Consider the following 19,869-nt stretch of genomic DNA (forward strand, 5'->3'; position numbering starts at 1 on the left):
ACCCCCCCCCCTCCTTCTCCCCCCTAAGTGGGCACTTATCTAATGCATAAACAAAGTTCTATGAGACCAGATGATTTGTCATGTTAATATTAATTCGTCCTAGTTGTGCTGACCGTGTGTGTGTGTGTGAATTTTTTGCAAGATGATCCTTGCATGCTATTTCGCCTAGTTTGTCTCATCCCAAAACACCATAGAATATGAATTGGCAATACTATGTATTGTGCTTATTGATAGAAGCTCTTGATCTTTTATGACTTAGAAGGGATCCATGGAAATTAATATTGGAGACTGTTATGCTCAGCTTCTGCTTCACAGGCTTGAAGTTATTAAGATTCCTAATAAGGTATTTCTTGTCTTTCAAGGCTTCAAAAAACCAGACTGGGAGGAAAAGAAAACACCCTGTTTCATCTTCGGGGCCTGCCAATAGCTCAGGAACTGCAAACACTGCTGGACCTTCCCCAAGTTCTGCTCCTTCAACGCCATCTACTCACACACCTGGAGATGTGATTTCAATGCCTGTCTTACAACATAGTGGAAGTTCTTCGAAGCCATTGATGATGTTTGGAGCAGATAATAATGGCACTCTTACGTCGCCATCAAATCAATTGGTAATAGAAGTGCTTTATCTTGTGCCAGTGGATGAAATCATAATGGGTTGTCCCAGTCCTCATTGAATGTAATTTTGGCAGTGGGATGACAAAGATCTTGTGCAGGCTGATATGGATCGTTTTGAGGTTGATGGTTCTCTTGAAGATAATGTTGAATCGTTTTTATCTCAAGACGAGGTGGACCCTCGAGATGCAGTTGGTCGTGGTATGGATGTTAGTAAAGGTTAGTGCGGCCTACTTGGGGTTCCCTGGCTTTAATATTTTGACCTGAATTTAGTGTGGTCTTGTACTGAGCAGGAGTTGTATTTGACACCTCCTCCTTTTGTGTTTTAACTTTTAATTGTTATGGTACTAATTGATATTTGATACAAGGAATCTATGATAACTAGTGAGTAACTGCCGTAATCCTTTCATCTCTGTAAGCCTTTCAATATCTACCTCAAACCTTAACTTAGTTTTTGATACTTTGATTTCTGTAGGATGCCTCTAGTTCAGCCTAATCTCTGCCCCCATATAAAAAGAATATTACATAAACGATAGAGAGTGGTGGTTTTACAGAGAACAACAATAAAAAAAGATTTTACGGAGATCACCAACAAAAGAATGTTCCATTTTGTGGTGCATTTACTTTCTAATATCTATGTATTTTTATGGTGCGTGTCTATTGTTCATGTTAAAAAAATAGAAGGGATGTTGAGCCCAACTCAACTCCAAAAGTAGGAGAGGATTACGCTAGACCATATAAAGAGACCATAATCCTTTCCCTCAACCAATATGGGACTTAACACTCCCTGCACGCCCAGGACTGACCAACTGGAGCGTGGATAACATAACAGGGGGACCCACATTGTGAAACACAACAACAGGGTAGCTTTCTCTGATACCATGTTAAAGAAATGGATCTTGTGCCTGATCAAGCACCCGATGGGAGGATTTCCCTAGATTTGAGACCACAACCCCATTCTCTCAACTGATCTGGGACTTAACAGTTCATAACGGTTTATGAAATTGTTGTTTTGCAGATCTGGTGTTGGTTGTGAACATTCGTATTTTTAAGTCAATTTATGATGTATCTTATTAGCAAAAACATGAATGCTGTACACTGAAGTCTATATGTATAATTTGTTACCTTGGAAATTTGTTGACTGCCTAGTTTATCTAGAATTATGCATTGGGGCATATTTTGACAGGAATAACCTTTAGTTGCAGGCTTCTCATTTAATGAAGTGAATGCTGTTCGGGCTAGTAGCAGTAAAGTTGTTTGTTGTCATTTCTCCTCTGATGGAAAATTGCTAGCTAGTGGTGGCCATGACAAAAAGGTTAGTCTAGAAGTATCCAAAATCTTGCCATGACAATGTCTTATTGTTATTGATTTATTATACTTGATGCCATATTCATGGTTCTTAAAGAATAACTTGTACTGCTTTTTGTCTGTCTTCTCTTTCAGGCTGTTTTATGGTATACTGATACCTTAAAACAAAAAACAACACTTGAGGAGCACTCATCACTCATTACTGATGTTCGTTTCAGTCCAAGCATGGCAAGACTTGCAACATCTTCTTTTGACAAAACTGTCAGGGTTTGGGATGCTGACAATGTAAGCCAACGCAATCTAGTGTTTTATAAAAATTTTCTCCTTATTAGCATTTTTATGCTTTGGATTGAGATTTTCCATCCAAGTTGTTTCGTTGAGTGTGCTAAATATCTGTTTTGGGATCTCTGTCATTTGTGCTTCTAGTCTGAGACAGTTTGAGATCTCTCCTATATAACATATCAAAGGTATTGGTAAATAAAACAGAACATTAAAAATATCTTCGGCTTTCTAGAATATTTAGCTTGTCCTATGAGCTTTTGTTTGTCAATATTTTTTCATCTGATTTGCTGTCTGAGTTCTGGCGAAAGTTTATATTTGTTAAAAAAGAAAGAGTAATATGTAATTGAATTTAACGGAATCCACTAGATTTACTTATATTATGGATCAAGAGCGGATGTTAGATATTTTTATTACTTTGAGATGGGCCGTATTCATGCCGGATGTTGACACAAATCAGATTTGGCTTGTTTAGAATGGGTGGAGAACCTCGGTGACTGTCATTTTGTCAATTCTAATTCATTTAAATGATTACGGAAGAGGTTGTGGTAAAATTGCATTGATGAACATCTCTAGGAGGATCATGGTGCAGTTACATAAATGACCAAATAAGAGAAGTAGCAGAAAGACCATCTTGATTGTTCTTCTTGAAGTTTTCCTAATGTACCCTGTAATTATTTGTAGCCGGGCTACTCACTTCGGACTTTCACTGGGCATTCTGCTGGTGTAATGTCACTCGACTTCCATCCTAATAAAGAAGATCTCATCTGTTCTTGTGATGGTGATGGTGAAATAAGATACTGGAGTATTAACAATGGTAGCTGCACAAGGGTGTTCAAGGTAAAATTCTTCTTCTACTATTAATGTGCATTAGCACGGGGGATTGGGGACACTGATGCACAATTATATGATCCTCCATCTCTTCTGAATGTTATTTCACGTCTCGAGTAGGGTGGGACGGCTCAGGTGAGATTCCAGCCTCGCATTGGTAGATATCTCGCTGCTGCTGCCGAGAACGTTGTATCAATACTTGACGTGGAGACACAAGCTTGTCGGCATTCGTTAAAGGTTGGTGTTCCTTAATGACACACCGGTACTACTTGAGTTATTAACTTTGTTATATTTTCACCAACCTCTTTTGGAAGTTGAAATATGCTAATCCATCTCTGCAACTAGGAAAATAACTAAGATATTTAGAAGAAACATGAGATATTTAATCATTTATTAATTCCTTGTCCCACCTTCACAATATCAATAGTAACATATTCCCAATATTACTCTTAACGAAGATAGGATTACATCTAATAAATTTCCATGTAGGCTGAGAAATGCATTCGTGCAGATGGCTTCATTGTCAGTTGTAAGGTTCCTTTAATTGCAGTGAGACTTCTGTTTCACTAGTTACCATTGCTTTATATCTAGCTTTTATTCCGTTGCAGAATTTTGGATTTTCGCACAGTTAATGAGAATAGGTACCTGCTACTTAACCTAATAAAGTATGGCCTGACATAGTAAGAGCTGAGATGGAGGAGGTAGACACAGTAGAAGGAGAGAGAATTTTGTATAAATATACTTTTCTTATTGATTTTCTTCCAAGGCTGTTTACATGCACTGATAGTTGTTACCGTCATATGTTTCTTTCTAGCTCTGGTTGTGTTTCCAGTGGTGTGCCTAACATATTGCTATTGTTTCTGAAGGGCCACACGAAACCAATCCATTCTGTCTGCTGGGATCCCTCAGGCGAGCTCCTCGCATCTGTTAGTGAAGACTCTGTCAGGGTTTGGACATTGAGATCGGGTAGTGAAGGTGACTGTCTACATGAGCTTAGTTCAAATGGCAACAAATTCCACTCGTGTGTTTTCCACCCTGCATATTCGTCGTTGCTAGTTATCGGCTGTTACCAGGCAAGTCGTGTGCATTGTTTTTTGGACTCATCCAGCGGATTATATGCACTTGGCAGCTTATTTTTGTGATGTACATCTTTCTCCTGTTAAAAAGAAAAAAAATGCTATAGACTAATCTCGGTGGAACATTGCATATTAAAAAATTAACCATGAAATGTTGCATGATTTAAGTCTCTCTTAAAACAACAAATTCCCTTTTTCACCTTCACTATGTCAACATCTTCCTTCTTTTTTCATTTCTCTGTTAACTTTTTAATCTTATGCCTTCAATTACCTTTATTTTTGGGTCGGCATCTCTTCAAATCAGTTTGTTCGTAGTCTTAACATAAACTTTCTAATACTCAGTTGACTCCACAGTCCCAAGTTCCCAGATGCTGTGTCATATATTGCGTCCTCCCCTCCCCCTTCCTGCGCCCTTTCCCCAAGGATAATGAGTGAGGCGATTTGCTTTTATAACGATGACATCCGGGCCTTGTGCGCACCTCGACTACTCCACCTGATACCTGTACCATCCACTAGTATAGGTACCAGATAACTGTGTCTCCGGATAGATGAGAAGAAATTACTCTCAACTCTCGTTTATGTTGGTATTTGAATCCTGCTACCCCATGGTTCAACTGAGGCTATTTCTCAGTCCACTAGATGTATAGATTCACAAATTCTAATGCATGTGAATTGCATTTTGCAGTCTTTGGAGCTATGGAACATGAATGAGAACAAGACAATGACTCTCACAGGCCATGAAGGATTAATTGCTTCCTTGGCTGTATCGGGAGTCGCGGGTTTGGTTGCTTCAGCTAGTCATGACAAGTTTGTTAAGCTCTGGAAGTAATATGTTCCATCCATGGTTTCCTTTTGGAACCCATGTTTTATGTCCACTGTAAAATATTTTATTGGTGTCTGAAGAGATACTTGTGTCTGTCTTATCTAGCATTAGGCTTTGTGTTCTGTTATTTTTTTTTCCCCCATTTATGCCTGAAAGATCCATGTACTAACCCCATCCTCTGCTCATCTTGACTACTGGTACTTAACTTTACCTTATTAAAACCTAAAAGAAGAAAATTTGCTGTTGAGTTGATGCTATGTTTTTTTCCCTCTCCACAAATGGCTATGTCAGTTGGAATGATCAAAGTGTAATGCCACTGATGCAACACAAGGGTATTCAATGAGTTAATCAATTTATGGGGTTTGCATTTGGTTTTTCGGTTTTTGGCTTTGTAAAAGTGTAAATCAATCCGATCCAAAATATATACATATATAAGATTCGTATGTATATATACATGAAAAAAGTCGTATGCTTTACAAGATGTTTGTTTATATTCATATAATTCAAACTGAATGCAACTTGGTTTTCCCACGTTTTGTGTTTAAAATTTACTAATTATATTATATGATAGTACACTATTTTTTCATAAACAAGCATGATAGTCTTCTCGATTTTATTAATAGAGGCTTGATAAGTTTCGTCACTTTATTAAATTCAAATCAAAGAAATAAAGTTCACTAGCCATTCCTTTTCTTTTTTTCCCTCACATAAAGTTTTGGTTAGCTCTTATACTATCCAAAACTTAACATGTACACTTTTGATTCCATATTGTTGTTTAGGCCAAATGGGTCTCTTGGTTTTTGTCTTTTAATAGACAAATTTGGGATATTCCCAATTTCTTATTCTTTATTTGTATCTTATAAAATGAAGGATACTAATTTTCTTCTCCTCTCTCAATTGAAATTCATCTTGTTTATAGTATCTGCTTGAATTAAATGTTTGCTCCTGTTCGGCCATAGATTTTGAAGTTAAAATTTGAAAATTTGAGTTATTGAAGTTGTATTTGAACATGCATTTTATTTGAGGGAAAAAGAAATTGAAGTTTCATGAGTGGGAGTCCCAAAAATCCAAAACACTTGAAAATATTTGAAGATCAAATTTTCAAAATCTCATCTAAAATCTATGGCCACCTAGCTTTCGTTTTTGATTGCTTTCTTTTTCTTTTTGGGTATGTTTGTTACAAAGGAGAATGTTTTCTTTAAAAATAAACAAGTTTCTTATTTATTTTCAAATGTTATTATCTCAAGAATATTTATATATAATTTAGCAAAACATTAAGGTGGGATGGGATGGGGAATCGGGGGTGGATAGTCTAGGGTTTGGGGCGTTGGGTGGGTGGGAGGAAATATTGAATTTGGTATGTTATTTATGAAACTTGTTTTTCCTATTTTTGTTAAGAAAGTTATTTTCGTCATTTTTAAAGAACTTGTTTTCCTAGACAAAATATATTCTTCGTACCAAACACCCTTCGTTCTGAATTGTTTTCTTCTGAATTAGCATAATATGTTCGAGTAATATGTGTTAAAATGCTCTTGTTTTTTCTCCTTATTAATGACATCTATATAGTTAATTAAGATATATATAGAGAATTAGACATTGGATTTTCTTGGTAATTAAATATGGATAATTGTGTATGGTAAGGAAAACCAGTTTTAATTTCTTTCAGCAGTCAATGACAAAAATAATATTATAATATCGCAATCATAGATTATAATTTTCTTTTTTAAAATAATTATTTCATATGGAAAATGTCATCCAACTTTTGCTTGTTTGTGTGGCTGATGTAGGCCCCACTAGGAATTTTGGATCATCAATGTCACAATCATATTAATCATCCTTAGCTTAATTTCTCTAATCATTATTCTAATTAAATACAACATGCCATATGGTTTGGTTAAATCAAACAAGCTTTTAAGTTAATCGAATTTGTATAATTCATGAGAACTAATTTGTCTTTTATACGCAATCTTATCTTATAAGTATATCTAATTTAAATCTGTAATCTTCTAAACGTATGACTCTCATTATTATTTATGACATTATTCATATATGTTTTTTTTTCTTTTTCTTTTATTCACAGATTATTTTATTTTTTAAAATAATGTGAAATCTTATTCAAATAAGATTCTGAAGTATCTGGCAATTGAATAAACAAATCATAAAACGACTTTAATGCTAAGAATGATTTATATTAATTAATTGTCGCATCAAAGTTTGTCATTACTTTCAATAATTTGAAGATCTTGGTTACTCTATTATTTGTATACGTCAAGACGTCAACTATATTATATTTTCGACCTTTTTAATTAGTGTCTAAATACATCACTAGAAAAAACATAAAATGAATTAGCACGGACAAATTCTATCGCTTAAGATCATATTTCCATTATTGATGTTTATCAATAAAATGTTCGTAAAAGGATGTAGGACAGTGGATGAAGTTGCTCCTCTCTTAATCAGAGGTCTCATGTTTGAGCTATGAGTACGAATTTTTTTTTGGTAGGAAGTATTTTTCTCTGAATGGGCCTATGCGGCACGAATTCAAAATAATCAACCTCCAATACGAATATCGAACATCGAATAGAAACAAACAAATAAAAAAAAAATGCGTATATACACATCTATATTTAATTGTATAACTTTTTACGCATGCTTTTGAAAAAAAGGACTTTGTTATATGTTGATAATGCAAAATCCCATTAGAGAGATTATATAATATAATGTACTTAATTGATAAATGACATGAGCCACTGGGGTGTGGTATTGGTATTTGTCAAGATTTCAATTATAATTACTGTTAATGGAGTAGTTAGTCATCATATATAATGATTTCATTTTCATCTTCTTCTTTGTTATAAATTATAGTAATATAATATAATAATCTTGGATATACTTTTTAACCAAGTATTTTGTTCAGGTTTCATCCACTAGTACTAGTGCTTTACTTTGTTCATTTAATTCTTTCACAAAGTTAACTAAAAAATATCTTCTATAGTATTTTGTCCAAGTATCACGATAGTTACTAAACTATCTATGTAACTAAAAAATGTTACTCGTTTCAAAAAAAAAAAATACACACTAAAAGTTACTTATATGAGTGGCAAATTGAAACTTCTTACAAGATATAGATATAATAATAATATCTTAATTTCAAATAAATTAAATTGATTATTTAAACTCTTACTATTTATATTGCTTTATTCATACTCATAGCTTTTATCCCTTGATTGTGAAAGAGCGATTTTCGTTTTTTGTATTGCTTAAATTTTTTCATTGATTTTGAGCCTATATGACTTAGCTGAGTTTAAGTATTACTTTAGGTACTAAATTGTCCCTCTAGCTAAAGTCAAGCCTCTTCATTTATTCAAGGAATGTTAAAAGGTACTAGTAAGTATTATAGCTTAATTTATTAATAAATAATTATGTATTTGAATATATGTGTTATAGTTGAAAATAAACCGTTAAAGTAAAATTATGCTCATCAAACCTTTTTTGTTACCAAATAAGATCGATATCTTACATCTTGCCTAAACAAATCAAAATACATTTTCAATAAATAGAAGAATATCATATTCATTAATAACTTAGAAATATTCTATCATGATTAGGACAATAAAACCAATTCTCATAAATTCATTCATCGGACCATCAAAACTATTAACACTAAAAAACAACTTTATTATTTCAATATTTTAATGCTAAAATTAACTAAAATCAAACGAAAAGCTTATAACAACAATTAAACTTGAACGTTTTAACATGATCTAAAGTTAATGACCTCTAATTACATGCTTTCTCTTCTGAAAAGTAAATTAAAAGTAGATAAAATTTGAAAGGGACATATCGTTAAAGATTGTGGTATAGTAAATTACTATCGTTATAAAAAATGATAATTATATAAATATCGAACTTACGTTTAGGTGGTGAAATAAAATATTAAAAGTGGGAAAAGGACATATGAGTGATGAGGGAGAAAAGCAGCAAATAGGAAAAGAGTGGACAGAGTCAATACATGTACAAAAAAATAAATAATACTACCAATGAAAGAATCAAAATTCTTCCCCCACTCAAAAGAATCCCACCACTCACGTGTCTACCTTTTTCACAACTTAAAGATATTATTTCTTCGTTTTAATTTATTTATTTTTCACGCTCGATATCTTAGGTGATATATTTACAATAACAAAATTCAACGAATGAAAAATAATTCCAAAAGAGTTTGAACATTATAATGAATTATTATCGTTATAAAGGATGATAGTTATTACATAAATATTTAGTTGTATAGATTATAACTATAATCAATGTGAGGTTTATTTTTTGATAGTGACAATTCAAACAAGATATTTTCATTTTCATTTTTCATAGGCTCAAATGCAAATATTCTGACTAGGAATGGAGAAATTTCAACTATTTTATCATAATCGATGATGTTGATTTTTATGTACATGTTGACTTGCTTTCACTATTTCAAAAATAATCTTTAGCGGTAATTAATTAAAGGCAATAACTCAATTGCCGTTAAATATATATTTTTAGCAGCAATTAACACTCTTTGTATATGTCCCTAAAGCCTTTAGCGTTATTGGATCTAATGACACTTAACTAATGCCGGTAAAATTTTTAGCACTCTTTATTAATATGTCTATTTATTGTTGCGAAAAGTTATTTTTATTGTAATGTTCTAATAATGATGAACTCAAGGTTTACTTTGTTTTTTTTAGTATCTTTTCAGGTAATTTTAATTTGTAATAAGCTAAATATTTGTATCACATATGATCAAACCAATACTAGATTGAATGGAGTTTTAATATAAGGCAACTGAATTATTGTAACTTAATTTGTGTTTAATCTAAAATGAAGCAAAGAATGAATCATTCAATAATAATTTAGTGATTATTTATTTGATTCCAACACTATCGTTCTAGTAAAAATCTATTGTCGACGCTTGAAAATGTTTTACATACATTTATTTAGTAATGAATCATATAATTAAATAACATAGATTTTTATTTTAGTTTATTACTAACTATTATGATTTCCCTGACAATTAGGAAGGAAATTAGAATATATAAGGGGTTGTTTGGTATGGGAGATATCTATTCCTTTGTTATATTATAAAATAATGAGATAAATATTTCTAAAATTAATTAATATTCATTTTATTCCAAAATTTATTTTCCCTTATATCTTATATTATTATATCAAACGCATGAAATTTCACGGGGTGGCTTTTCTGCAGAAGTAGCAGCCAGCGTGGACCTTTTTCCCCCTTTTCTCCTTCAATTAAGCCAATTTGGAGTTATGGATTATGTTGGATTGATTTTTTTATTTTGTTTTTTCATCCAATATTCAATAGCTGTATTTAAGTTCATATTTTTTTTTTTGAATTTCAGTTTCATTTGAAAAAGTGTTTTCTATTTTATATTTTTTTGTTTAACTCATCTGAGACCTCTCGTTAAAGAAGAAAGAATCGACACTGATGATTGAGTGGAAGTGTAATTAAAATAAGCATAGGACAAATATTGCAATTAAAAATATTTTCATCTCTTCCCATAAATAAAAATTGCAGAAAAAAGAAAGAACCCCACTATTATTCTCCTGCTTTCTCCCTTCCCAATGCTTATGTCTCTGTATATTTTTTTGAAGGCCATAGTAGTATAGTAGTAGATGTGAGTGGGCAATAGAACCAAGAACACAGAACCCATTTATGTATGTGTAAGAAAAAGCCAGTCACTTTTGCATTTTAATGCCCCTTTCTCTCTCTTCTTCTCTTCACCTCAATACTTGTATGGTTTTGAACCAAATTTTTTTCTTAAAGGTACTACCTTTATCTTCTTTTTACCCTTTTCTTGTATAATATCAAGGCTAGTTATGCATATTTTGAATTTAAATCATGTGGGTAAACTTGTCTGCAAAAGTTGATGCAGATAAGCTCACACTGAAGTACAATAGCTGTGAGTTGTGACCTTTTCCCCCTCTTTCTTGTGCAAAGATTATTGCTTTTTTGGTTCTTTCTCACCCCCATCCACCTAACTAGACTTGAGGGGTAGTTAGTTATGGAGTTTGAAGGAGATAATTGTATAGGGATGAAATGGGTTTGTTGGTGATGGTACTGTGTGTTCATGTATGGCTCACATCCAAAGTAACAAAAGTGTTAGTGGTACTGCAACTGCAGCAGATGAAGTGAAACCAGCAGCCACTACTTTTCATGATTTTTTGGGTAAAGGGTATCCTCAAGATTCATCTCCGGGGATGTCTGGCAGAGTGGTGTTGCCGTCAGAGGCATCTCCGTCTGCTTCTGTCTCACTTGGTGCTTCTTCTGGGGGTGGCCGTGGCCCCATTTCCACCACTTCTGATCTGGGTTCTGGTAAGTTAAAACCAACCCTTATTCTCACCTTTTTTCCAGTTTCATGTTCTTTTGCAATTTGAGGGGAGATGGAGGTTGTTAGCTATAATTTTTTTTATTCAGTTAGTACTTTCATGAGCATATATTTTGTTTTATCTGCTGCTGCTTTACTATTATTTATGAGTATATAAGCTTGATGTTTCTTGTGATGTGTTTTTGTACCTAATTAAGCTTATCTTGTAAGTGGTAAAGCAAAGAGAATGCTTGTTGTGGAGGAAGTTTGCTTGAGATAATTGACTGATTTGGTAGCTTTTGGGGAAGCTTTCCTTTAAAATCAATAGGCATATATTGTTTTTTTTCCAATACATGTGAATCATGTTCTATTTTAGTATTAGTTTATGAAAACTTTACTCAACTTTTGAACTTCTTTTAGTGTTGTTGTCATTTGCCTTTGATAAAGGGTGAAATTTTCTAGCATTCATATATGGGAGTTCCATGCATGTTTGTTGTTACCAGAAAAGAAGTTAGCTTAAAAGAAATTTTTTTGAAGTAACAAGTGATTGAATAGTTCTACTTTTGATGTCGCACGTTGCTTTTCTTATGGTTATTCTGTATGCAAATTTGAACAGTATTTGATAATTTCCTTATCATTGTAGAAAGAGTTGTAGGAAATCATTTTGAAGGAGTGCCGTTCTATGGCCTAAGGGGTGAACTTTCAGGGCCTGAGACAAGTAATCGATTGTTGGGAACAAAAAGAAGCAATTCTGACTCTTTGATGGGGTCAACGAGAGATAAATTTGCAATGCTGCGATCAGACGCATTGGAGAGCTCACATATGCAGAAGGTCTGTATTTCCTCTTTTACCTCATATATTAACCAAAGTTCAGGAAAGCAGAAAAAAAGGAAAAACTGTTCCTAGTTGTTCTTCTGTTGGTTGTATATCTTCCTATAGTGCCTGCTATTTACTCTGATACTGGTAGTTTTCTTCAAGTTCAGCTACTACGAAATGCAGGGGGTGAGCGGCGTGGACGACCACAGGACCAAGAAATGTCCTTTGTTATGCATCCAATGAGGCCACTTCATGCCTCTTTAATATCACAACCATCCGCCACTGGTAGAACTGATGTCAATGCTTCCAAGTGGGATCGAGTTATTCCCGTCAATGTTGGTCCCACCTTGCAGTATCCTCCACGTGCTAGTCATGTTTTACCTTTTGGATATCAATCGTCATCCAACAGGTTTGCAGATGCTAATGCAGGACCTTCTAATATATCTCAAGCTGCTGATGAAGGATCAAGGACAGGAATCAAAGGATCCGGAATATTGAGTTCCATTAATGCAAGTGGTGGAATCTCTGATAGAAGCCTTTCTGGTGTGCCATTAAGTGGTGCTAAGCAGAAGTCTACACTTCACTTCTCTGACCTAGAATCTTCTAACCCGTGGTAATTTTAGTAGATACTGCACAAACTGCCTCTTTTGATGTCTGTCTGACCTTCTCTAATTATATCATTGAGACTTCTTGATGTTGTTGCATGATAGTCGGCAAGGATCGTCACCTGCTGGCTCTCAAATGACTATATTTTACGGGGGTCAAGCCCATGTTTTCGATAATGTCCATCCCAACAAGGTTTGTCTTCTGCTTTACCAAATCACACTTCTCTTCTGTGTTTCTACTGTTTCTGTATGTCTTTGTGTTGTATTTTCTTTTTCTTTCTTTTTGAGCAGATTGGTGAATAATTTAGTGTGTAAGCCGACTAATAATTTATTGTCTAATTGCTCACTTGTCTAAATTTGTCAGTCTACTATACCAGGTATATTGTGCGAAATAAAAGTAACATGCTTCAATAGTAAATAACATGTTTAACGTGTGACATTATAATCCCTCATACTTACTTGACTATGGTAATAACTGATGGTATCCTTGGCGATATAATTTTTTATTTGTTTAGTTTTGATTTGGAGAATTTTGGTTAATCAATTTTCTAATAGAAGAGGGAATTATCTTACTGAAGAAGTTTTAGTTTGCTGTAAAGAAGATAGTGATGGAAATAGTACTGGTATATATCAAATCTGAATGCTAGGCACAACCGTAGACGAAAATAACATGCGGCATTGTATAAACTATCAAGTAAAGCATGTGATGAAGTTATATGTAGTCGGGAATAACTGTTCTAGATACTCGTTTCAGATGAGACACATGACACAAAAAATACTATCATTCCGATGTTCCTGCAACTGACTAATTCTACGATGCCTTCTTCTCATAAAATATGTGGATTTCTATAAACTATTCCTTCACCATTAAGCCAAGATATCTGGGCCAGCTGTGCTCATAATATATCATTGCGATGTTTCTGCAACTGACTAATTCTACGATGTCTTATTCTCATAAAATATGTGGATTTCTATAAACTATTCCTTCACCATTAAGCCAAGATATCTGGGCCAGCTGTGCTCATAATATATCATTGCGATGTTTCTGCAACTGACTAATTCTACGATGTCTTATTCTCATAAAATATGTGGATTTCTATAAACTATTCCTTCACCATTAAGCCAAGATATCTGGGCCAGCTGTGCTCATAATATATCATTGCGATGTTTCTGCAACTGACTAATTCTACGATGTCTTATTCTCATAAAATATGTGGATTTCTATAAACTATTCCTTCACCATTAAGCCAAGATATCTGGGCCAGCTGTGCTCATAATATATCATTGCGATGTTTCTGCAACTGACTAATTCTACGATGTCTTATTCTCATAAAATATGTGGATTTCTATAAACTATTCCTTCACCATTAAGCCAAGATATCTGGGCCAGCTGTGCTCATAATATATCATTGCGATGTTTCTGCAACTGACTAATTCTACGATGTCTTATTCTCATAAAATATGTGGATTTCTATAAACTATTCCTTCACCATTAAGCCAAGATATCTGGGCCAGCTGTGCTCATAATATATCATTGCGATGTTTCTGCAACTGACTAATTCTACGATGTCTTATTCTCATAAAATATGTGGATTTCTATAAACTATTCCTTCACCATTAAGCCAAGATATCTGGGCCAGCTGTTCTCATAATATAGTTCATGAAAACAACTAAATATCAATGCAACAGCATAGAGTGATTGATGTTTGAAATGATTCATTGTCTTTTGATGCAATGGTTCCCTTTAGTATTATGTTGTTTGGAGAAGTATACACAGACTCCAGGAAGGTCGATAGAGGGACAAATATTGCAGATTAATTTTTTTTTCATGCTCTTATGATTAGAACAAATAATGCCCCTTTTCATATAACTTGAGATATTCGTTAGTTTAGGAAGGATGCCAATTAGGTGATCTTGTGGCCAGACCACATCTTTGCTTGGTTAGGTTTTGTCAGCTTTGACATGTGGATATCATATTTTACAGAGAGGAAAGTAGCATAAAACATATCATATTCTTTTGATAAGTAAAACCCTGCCCAAAACCCCCTGACTAACAGTTAAGAATGGCTCTTTTTCTCACTCTATTGTTCGAACTCCAATCTCTTGGTAGAAGGTGGAGGATCTTTCCATCACCAGTCTTAAAAATAACAAATTAACTGCATACAAGAGCCTCTAGTATGAAATATAATTTCTCAGTTGACGTTGAGAAATGACATGGGATACATCAGGAAAGTCCTCTAGCAATAGCTATGAGTTTATATGTGAAGAAATGCTGAGCTACCCAGATTATTATAGACCGTGAATCATGTTATATTGTTTTGAATTTTGACCTTATGTTTGTGTTAGCATTAGTAAGTTCTGACATTTATATGAGCTTTTTGTTCACCTCGGTGTTATAAATGTTTAGTCCCGCATTGGTTGACTCCTTATATAGTCTTGGACAATCCCTAGTTAGCTAGCTTATGGGTTGAGTTAGGTCCAAGGGCATATCTTCACAGGGTATCAAAGCCAGACCCATCAATCCATGCTTTTGTGTTTCTCAATGTTCGACTCCCGTAATCCACACTCCAGTTGAGTTATGGGTGGGGGTTAAGTCCCACACCGGTTGAGGGAATGAGTTGTGGTTTCCTTATATGGTCTTGGGCAATCCTCCCGTCGTGCGATAGGTTTTGAAATTGAGTTAGGCCCAAGAGCCGTATCTCCACAATAAAGTTTATCTGGACTTCTCGAGGAAAAGATTTATCTTAAAACTTAAATGTTTTCTTAACTTATTCCAGATCATCTGTACAAATTCTCTGATTTCTCTTCCCTAAAGGATCCTAGTTTTATTGTAATTCATGAGTAAATTCTTTTTTTTCACCTGTTAGTCTTCGTGTTGATTATGGTTAAACTAACTTAGTAATGCATTAATGTACTTGCAATATCCCTAGTACACCAGATTATCTTTCAATCTGTTTTTGAACTGTTGGGGACCGAGTATCCTTGTTCTTTAAGTGAAGAGTATTGTCCTTAAATATTTATTCATTTTATATATTCATTTCTTGAAACCTAAAATGAAGGCTAGGGGGGTCCCACAAAAAGCAAAAAATCTTTTGGTCAAATCCTTGTTTTCAAAATCATTTGATTGTTGCTCTCCGAGTCGAAAGTTGTTGTCACATAATTGTCGTTTAATGTTAGGTCTGAAGGAAGTTCTTGGTGGAAGTCCTTTGAACAAGGGAACCGAGGTACTTAGTGTTGGATTTTGGAAAGGTGTAAGTCACCCAGTGGAATAAAAACATGAACTAAATCCTTTCCTTGTCGAACAAAATATTTATCCAACCGGTACAACGTACTAGCAGAAGTAATAAGCCAATCCAATCCAATCCAAATGCAATACGGGCTAAATTAAGCAATGATAATATCAGCAGCGAAAGGGACAAATGATACCAAAATTTTAACGTGGAAACCTTTCTGAATTAGAGAAAAATCATGGGCCAAGAGGAGCAACTGCAAGGAATTTACACTATATAGGCCTAAAAAAAATATTGCAAAGATCACTACAAAACTCAAGAAATAACCCTCTTTTGGTTTTCCAACTCACTATGATATCACTCACTCAGTCACTCTCTAACTTCCCCACAAACTATTTTCTTATACACAGTTTGTGCAATTGCTCTCTCTCAGATATAACTCTCTGAGATTTCTCGCTCAGTTGGTGTGATCCAAATGAAGAACGAGGGCCATCTATTTATAGAATAACATGTCAATGCCATTAGTGGTATAAGCAAATGATGGCAATGCCAATAATTTCAACGTGAAGAGATCCTCGTTTAGTTGGCCAAATCTACATACTTCGGGATGGAGTGCATTAAGCTACAAATATATGCAGTGAGGTGCAAGCAGCATCATTGTTGTCTTAACATTCAATTATATTTTTAAAAAAAATTCTTTTATTTCCTACTGCTGAAAAGTGGCAAAAGGGGAGAGGGATTTTCCTAAATTTCCCATTTAAATATTTACAATAAATCGCATTTTCTTTGTTATTTGATTAGACTCTTTGAGATTGTAGAATCAATCAAGTTCTAAAATTCTTTAGCATAACATGATCAAGTTTCCTGCTATGTATCAGGCAGATGTTATAATGTCCTTAGCTGGATCAAATGGAGGATCTTGGTCAACAACATATGCTCCAAAACCTGCAGCAAGGCCATCAACTGGAGAAAATTATTCGCCTAAAGCAGAGAATGAGACAACCAAGGGCAATAACCTAGCTCTAATAAGAGAGTTTCATGGCAGATCATCTGGCAAAGCAGGTTTCACCCATGGTTTTGGTTCTGGTGATCACATTTCCATCCCTCAAGGTAATAAATTTTACTCTGTTAATAGATGTTTTTATGCTGACTGCAGCAAGGCTCTATGGAATGTTGAAATTCTAAGACAACAGAATAGCATATATATAAGTGCGCAACACAGTGTTGCCATTTAATTGAGAAATGTTACGTTTTGCCTCATAGAATTGACACAAGTTGCACGAGGGTTGCCTATGTTTGACAAGTGAAATTTGTGGACCCAAAATCTTACATAATTCAAAACTTTTTGGCTATTTAATCCGTTGTGCATGAAAATATTTAATCATGCCAGTTGATGTTCATATTCTCTGAGTTCAGACAGCACATTTCCTCCGAGTCTTCATGTTATTCAAATATGTTATTGTTATTTGTAGGTGTCCTTCGAGGGGTTAGCACAACTAAGGAAGCAAAAACTGCAGTGCAAGTAGCAGAAAACGTCACTGATGAAAAACGAGATATGTGATTCAGACTCCAAATAGGGCTGACATTGTCACAAATCCATCTTACTTATCTTCTATTCCTTTATTTTTCACTACTTTCACCCCTAGAAACCAGGTGAACTACCTATTGAAGCCAAACTTCCAATCTTGTACTGCTCTTTGTTTAGTTGTTGAATCAATGGAAGTTTAGTCAGTCATTCCAAAAGAAATGCAGCTGATGTTTTTATAGGCTTGCTTAGGCCTTGAACTCTCAAGACATGTATGCTCCATCTGTTCACTAAATGCAGTTCCAATGCTGATAGCAAGGATGGTTTCACTCATCTGAATTCTGTTTTGCCTATTCTTGGAGTGAAATGGCTACAGAGGATTCATTCATACATCTTGAATTGTAGTTTATTTATATTTGGATTCTTTCTTATTCCAACAGGACCTTATTAAAACCTTGAAATTCAATAGATTTCTTTTCCTTTATTTTCAACAAAAAAAGAAGAAGAAAAATTCATGTGTTATAATCCTTTGTACAAGTATTCTGAGTCTTGTAATGATGCTCCATTAGGTTCTGTGTGAAATAAGTGCATATTTTACCTGTCCAAGTAACGAGAGGGGGTATGGTTGCTAGAAAATGGAGAAGATGAAAGGGAAAAAAGTTTGGCAAAATGAGGCTATGTATCGTCCCCTTAGGCACAACGTTCTTGCTGAGGTTTGTCCAGCCATCACGGGAGTACAAGTTCTGATACCATATTTTGTCACGACTAAGTCCATGGTTGACATACATTGTTCGCTTTGAGTCTAGGCTTGTACAAATTTATCTTTTGGACTAAGCCACATTAAATCCAAAAGCAAACGTACTCTCCTATTTTAATGTGGGATTCGCTTAAGGTGTCATGTATAGAAGTTTGTGATTTTTTATTAATTGGGCGATCAAATAATGAATACAATGAAATAATAAAGTTTAATAAAGAAATAAGATATATTAAACAGGAATTAAAGTTTCCAAATTGCACAATTTCTCCTATTGTGAGAGGGAAAATAAAAAAATCAGGAAACAAATCACAACCTATATTCTTTATTCAAGGGAATGACTTGTTATTCAAGTTAAAAATCACAACTTATTTAACTGCTTCTTTTCTATTTCATTGTTTAATGTTCAATGCTATTCAAATTGTGTTGCTGATTCATCAATTATGTTTATGTATCTAATAGTTATCCTTTTGTGTTGTCTTGTACATATCAGAATGCAACATGAAATATTCCAAAACATGTTTCTTATGTTCATCATTGGATATTTGTCATAATGTCTTTTTCAGTATCTATGGTCCAGGCAATTAATGGAAACTAGCAATACAATATACATGATTCTGTAATTCAGTTTTTTTTGTTATGATTTCATTAATGTGAGTGTATCTGCTACTATATAATTTGGATGTTCCCAAATTTGTGTGCTGCACTTGTTATTGACGATTATAGAAACAAATAAATCTGAAACATCACTTTATGCCTTTTTATATGACAGGGAAAGTTTCCTGATATATAGGAGGAATTAACAATCATAGCATGAGCTTGAATTTCTGAGTACTAATAATCACCTAACAGTAACAGAGCTATTGATCTTGATAAGAGTGTTCTTTACTTTATATTGATTTATAGCCCTTCTGCGGCTCGGGATGCTTTGTACATCGAACTGTCCTGCAATGACCATGCTTGTAGTAGAAAAACAGAACTTTCAAATGATTTGTCAATTTTCTCTCTTTCTTCTGAGTAGTTTGTTGTGGTACTTGTTATGCCTATCTGGCAAACAATATCTTGTGGCTCTCAATTATACAAAACTTTCTTTATTTTTGCTTTTTCAGTACTTGTTTGAGAATTTACAAAGTATGTAGAGATATTCCAAAAGGTTATTGTGTAGTATTATACTTGAGCCAAAGTTCATTTCAAAGACTAGTTAACTCCAGCTAAGGGAGAATTTGGTTGTTATCTTACAATACCCTGACAAAGAGGAGTTTGGAGGAAAGCCATATTAGATATTTAAGTTAATTGTTCAAAATAATTGAATTTTTGAAACTGTTTTTCAATGTTCAAAACAAGTTAATTGTTCAATGTTTAAGAAAATTGTTGGAAATTTCTTTATTTTTGTCCTTTATTTACATTTTCTTAGTGATAAGTTCAAGAGAGTTAATTACTCATATTCATGATTTTACTTTGAATTAATTCTATTTTCAAATCATATATTATTATAAGTGGGAACATCACAAATGAAAAGTTGAAATACCAAAATGCCCTTGTAAAATTAAATGACTCTATTACCATTTTTAAGGTTAAAAAAAATCTGCTTTTCCCACTTTTAGTTATCCTTTTTCACTAATTCTTTTCATTTTATTTAATAAGAAGT

General features: G+C 33.9%; 2 protein-coding genes across 6 annotated transcripts in view; both read left to right on the forward strand.

Moving 5' to 3' along the window:
* The window catches only part of LOC102602852 (transcriptional corepressor LEUNIG), a 12,706-nt gene extending 7,525 nt beyond the window's left edge, over nt 1-5,181 (forward strand). Inside the window, exons 12-19 of one of the 5 annotated variants that reach the window (XM_015311422.1) lie at nt 378-608; nt 690-831; nt 1,812-1,927; nt 2,056-2,205; nt 2,884-3,039; nt 3,151-3,267; nt 3,897-4,103; nt 4,792-5,181. In XM_015311422.1, the coding sequence (XP_015166908.1) occupies nt 378-608; nt 690-831; nt 1,812-1,927; nt 2,056-2,205; nt 2,884-3,039; nt 3,151-3,267; nt 3,897-4,103; nt 4,792-4,935 (1,263 nt within the window). In that variant the 3' untranslated portion in view covers nt 4,936-5,181. Of the gene's footprint in view, nt 1-362; nt 609-689; nt 832-1,811; nt 1,928-2,055; nt 2,206-2,883; nt 3,040-3,150; nt 3,268-3,896; nt 4,104-4,791 lie in introns of all 5 variants that reach the window. The other 4 variants (XM_006353588.2, XM_006353590.2, XM_006353591.2 and 1 more) reach the window with 4 other exon arrangements.
* Nucleotides 5,182-10,459: 5,278 nt separating this feature from the next.
* Nucleotides 10,460-17,951, forward strand: LOC102603871 (protein TIFY 8). Its single transcript, XM_006353592.2, has 6 exons — nt 10,460-11,299; nt 11,935-12,122; nt 12,275-12,720; nt 12,818-12,905; nt 16,821-17,052; nt 17,415-17,951. Exons 1-6 carry the CDS (start codon nt 11,059-11,061, stop codon nt 17,501-17,503), a joined length of 1,284 nt encoding a protein of 427 aa, XP_006353654.1. The 5' UTR covers nt 10,460-11,058; the 3' UTR covers nt 17,504-17,951.
* Nucleotides 17,952-19,869: the final 1,918 nt, after the last annotated feature.

This window comes from Solanum tuberosum, unplaced genomic scaffold (genome assembly GCF_000226075.1).
Source record: "Solanum tuberosum cultivar DM 1-3 516 R44 unplaced genomic scaffold, SolTub_3.0 scf00158, whole genome shotgun sequence".
NCBI classification, from domain to species: Eukaryota; Viridiplantae; Streptophyta; class Magnoliopsida; order Solanales; family Solanaceae; genus Solanum; species Solanum tuberosum.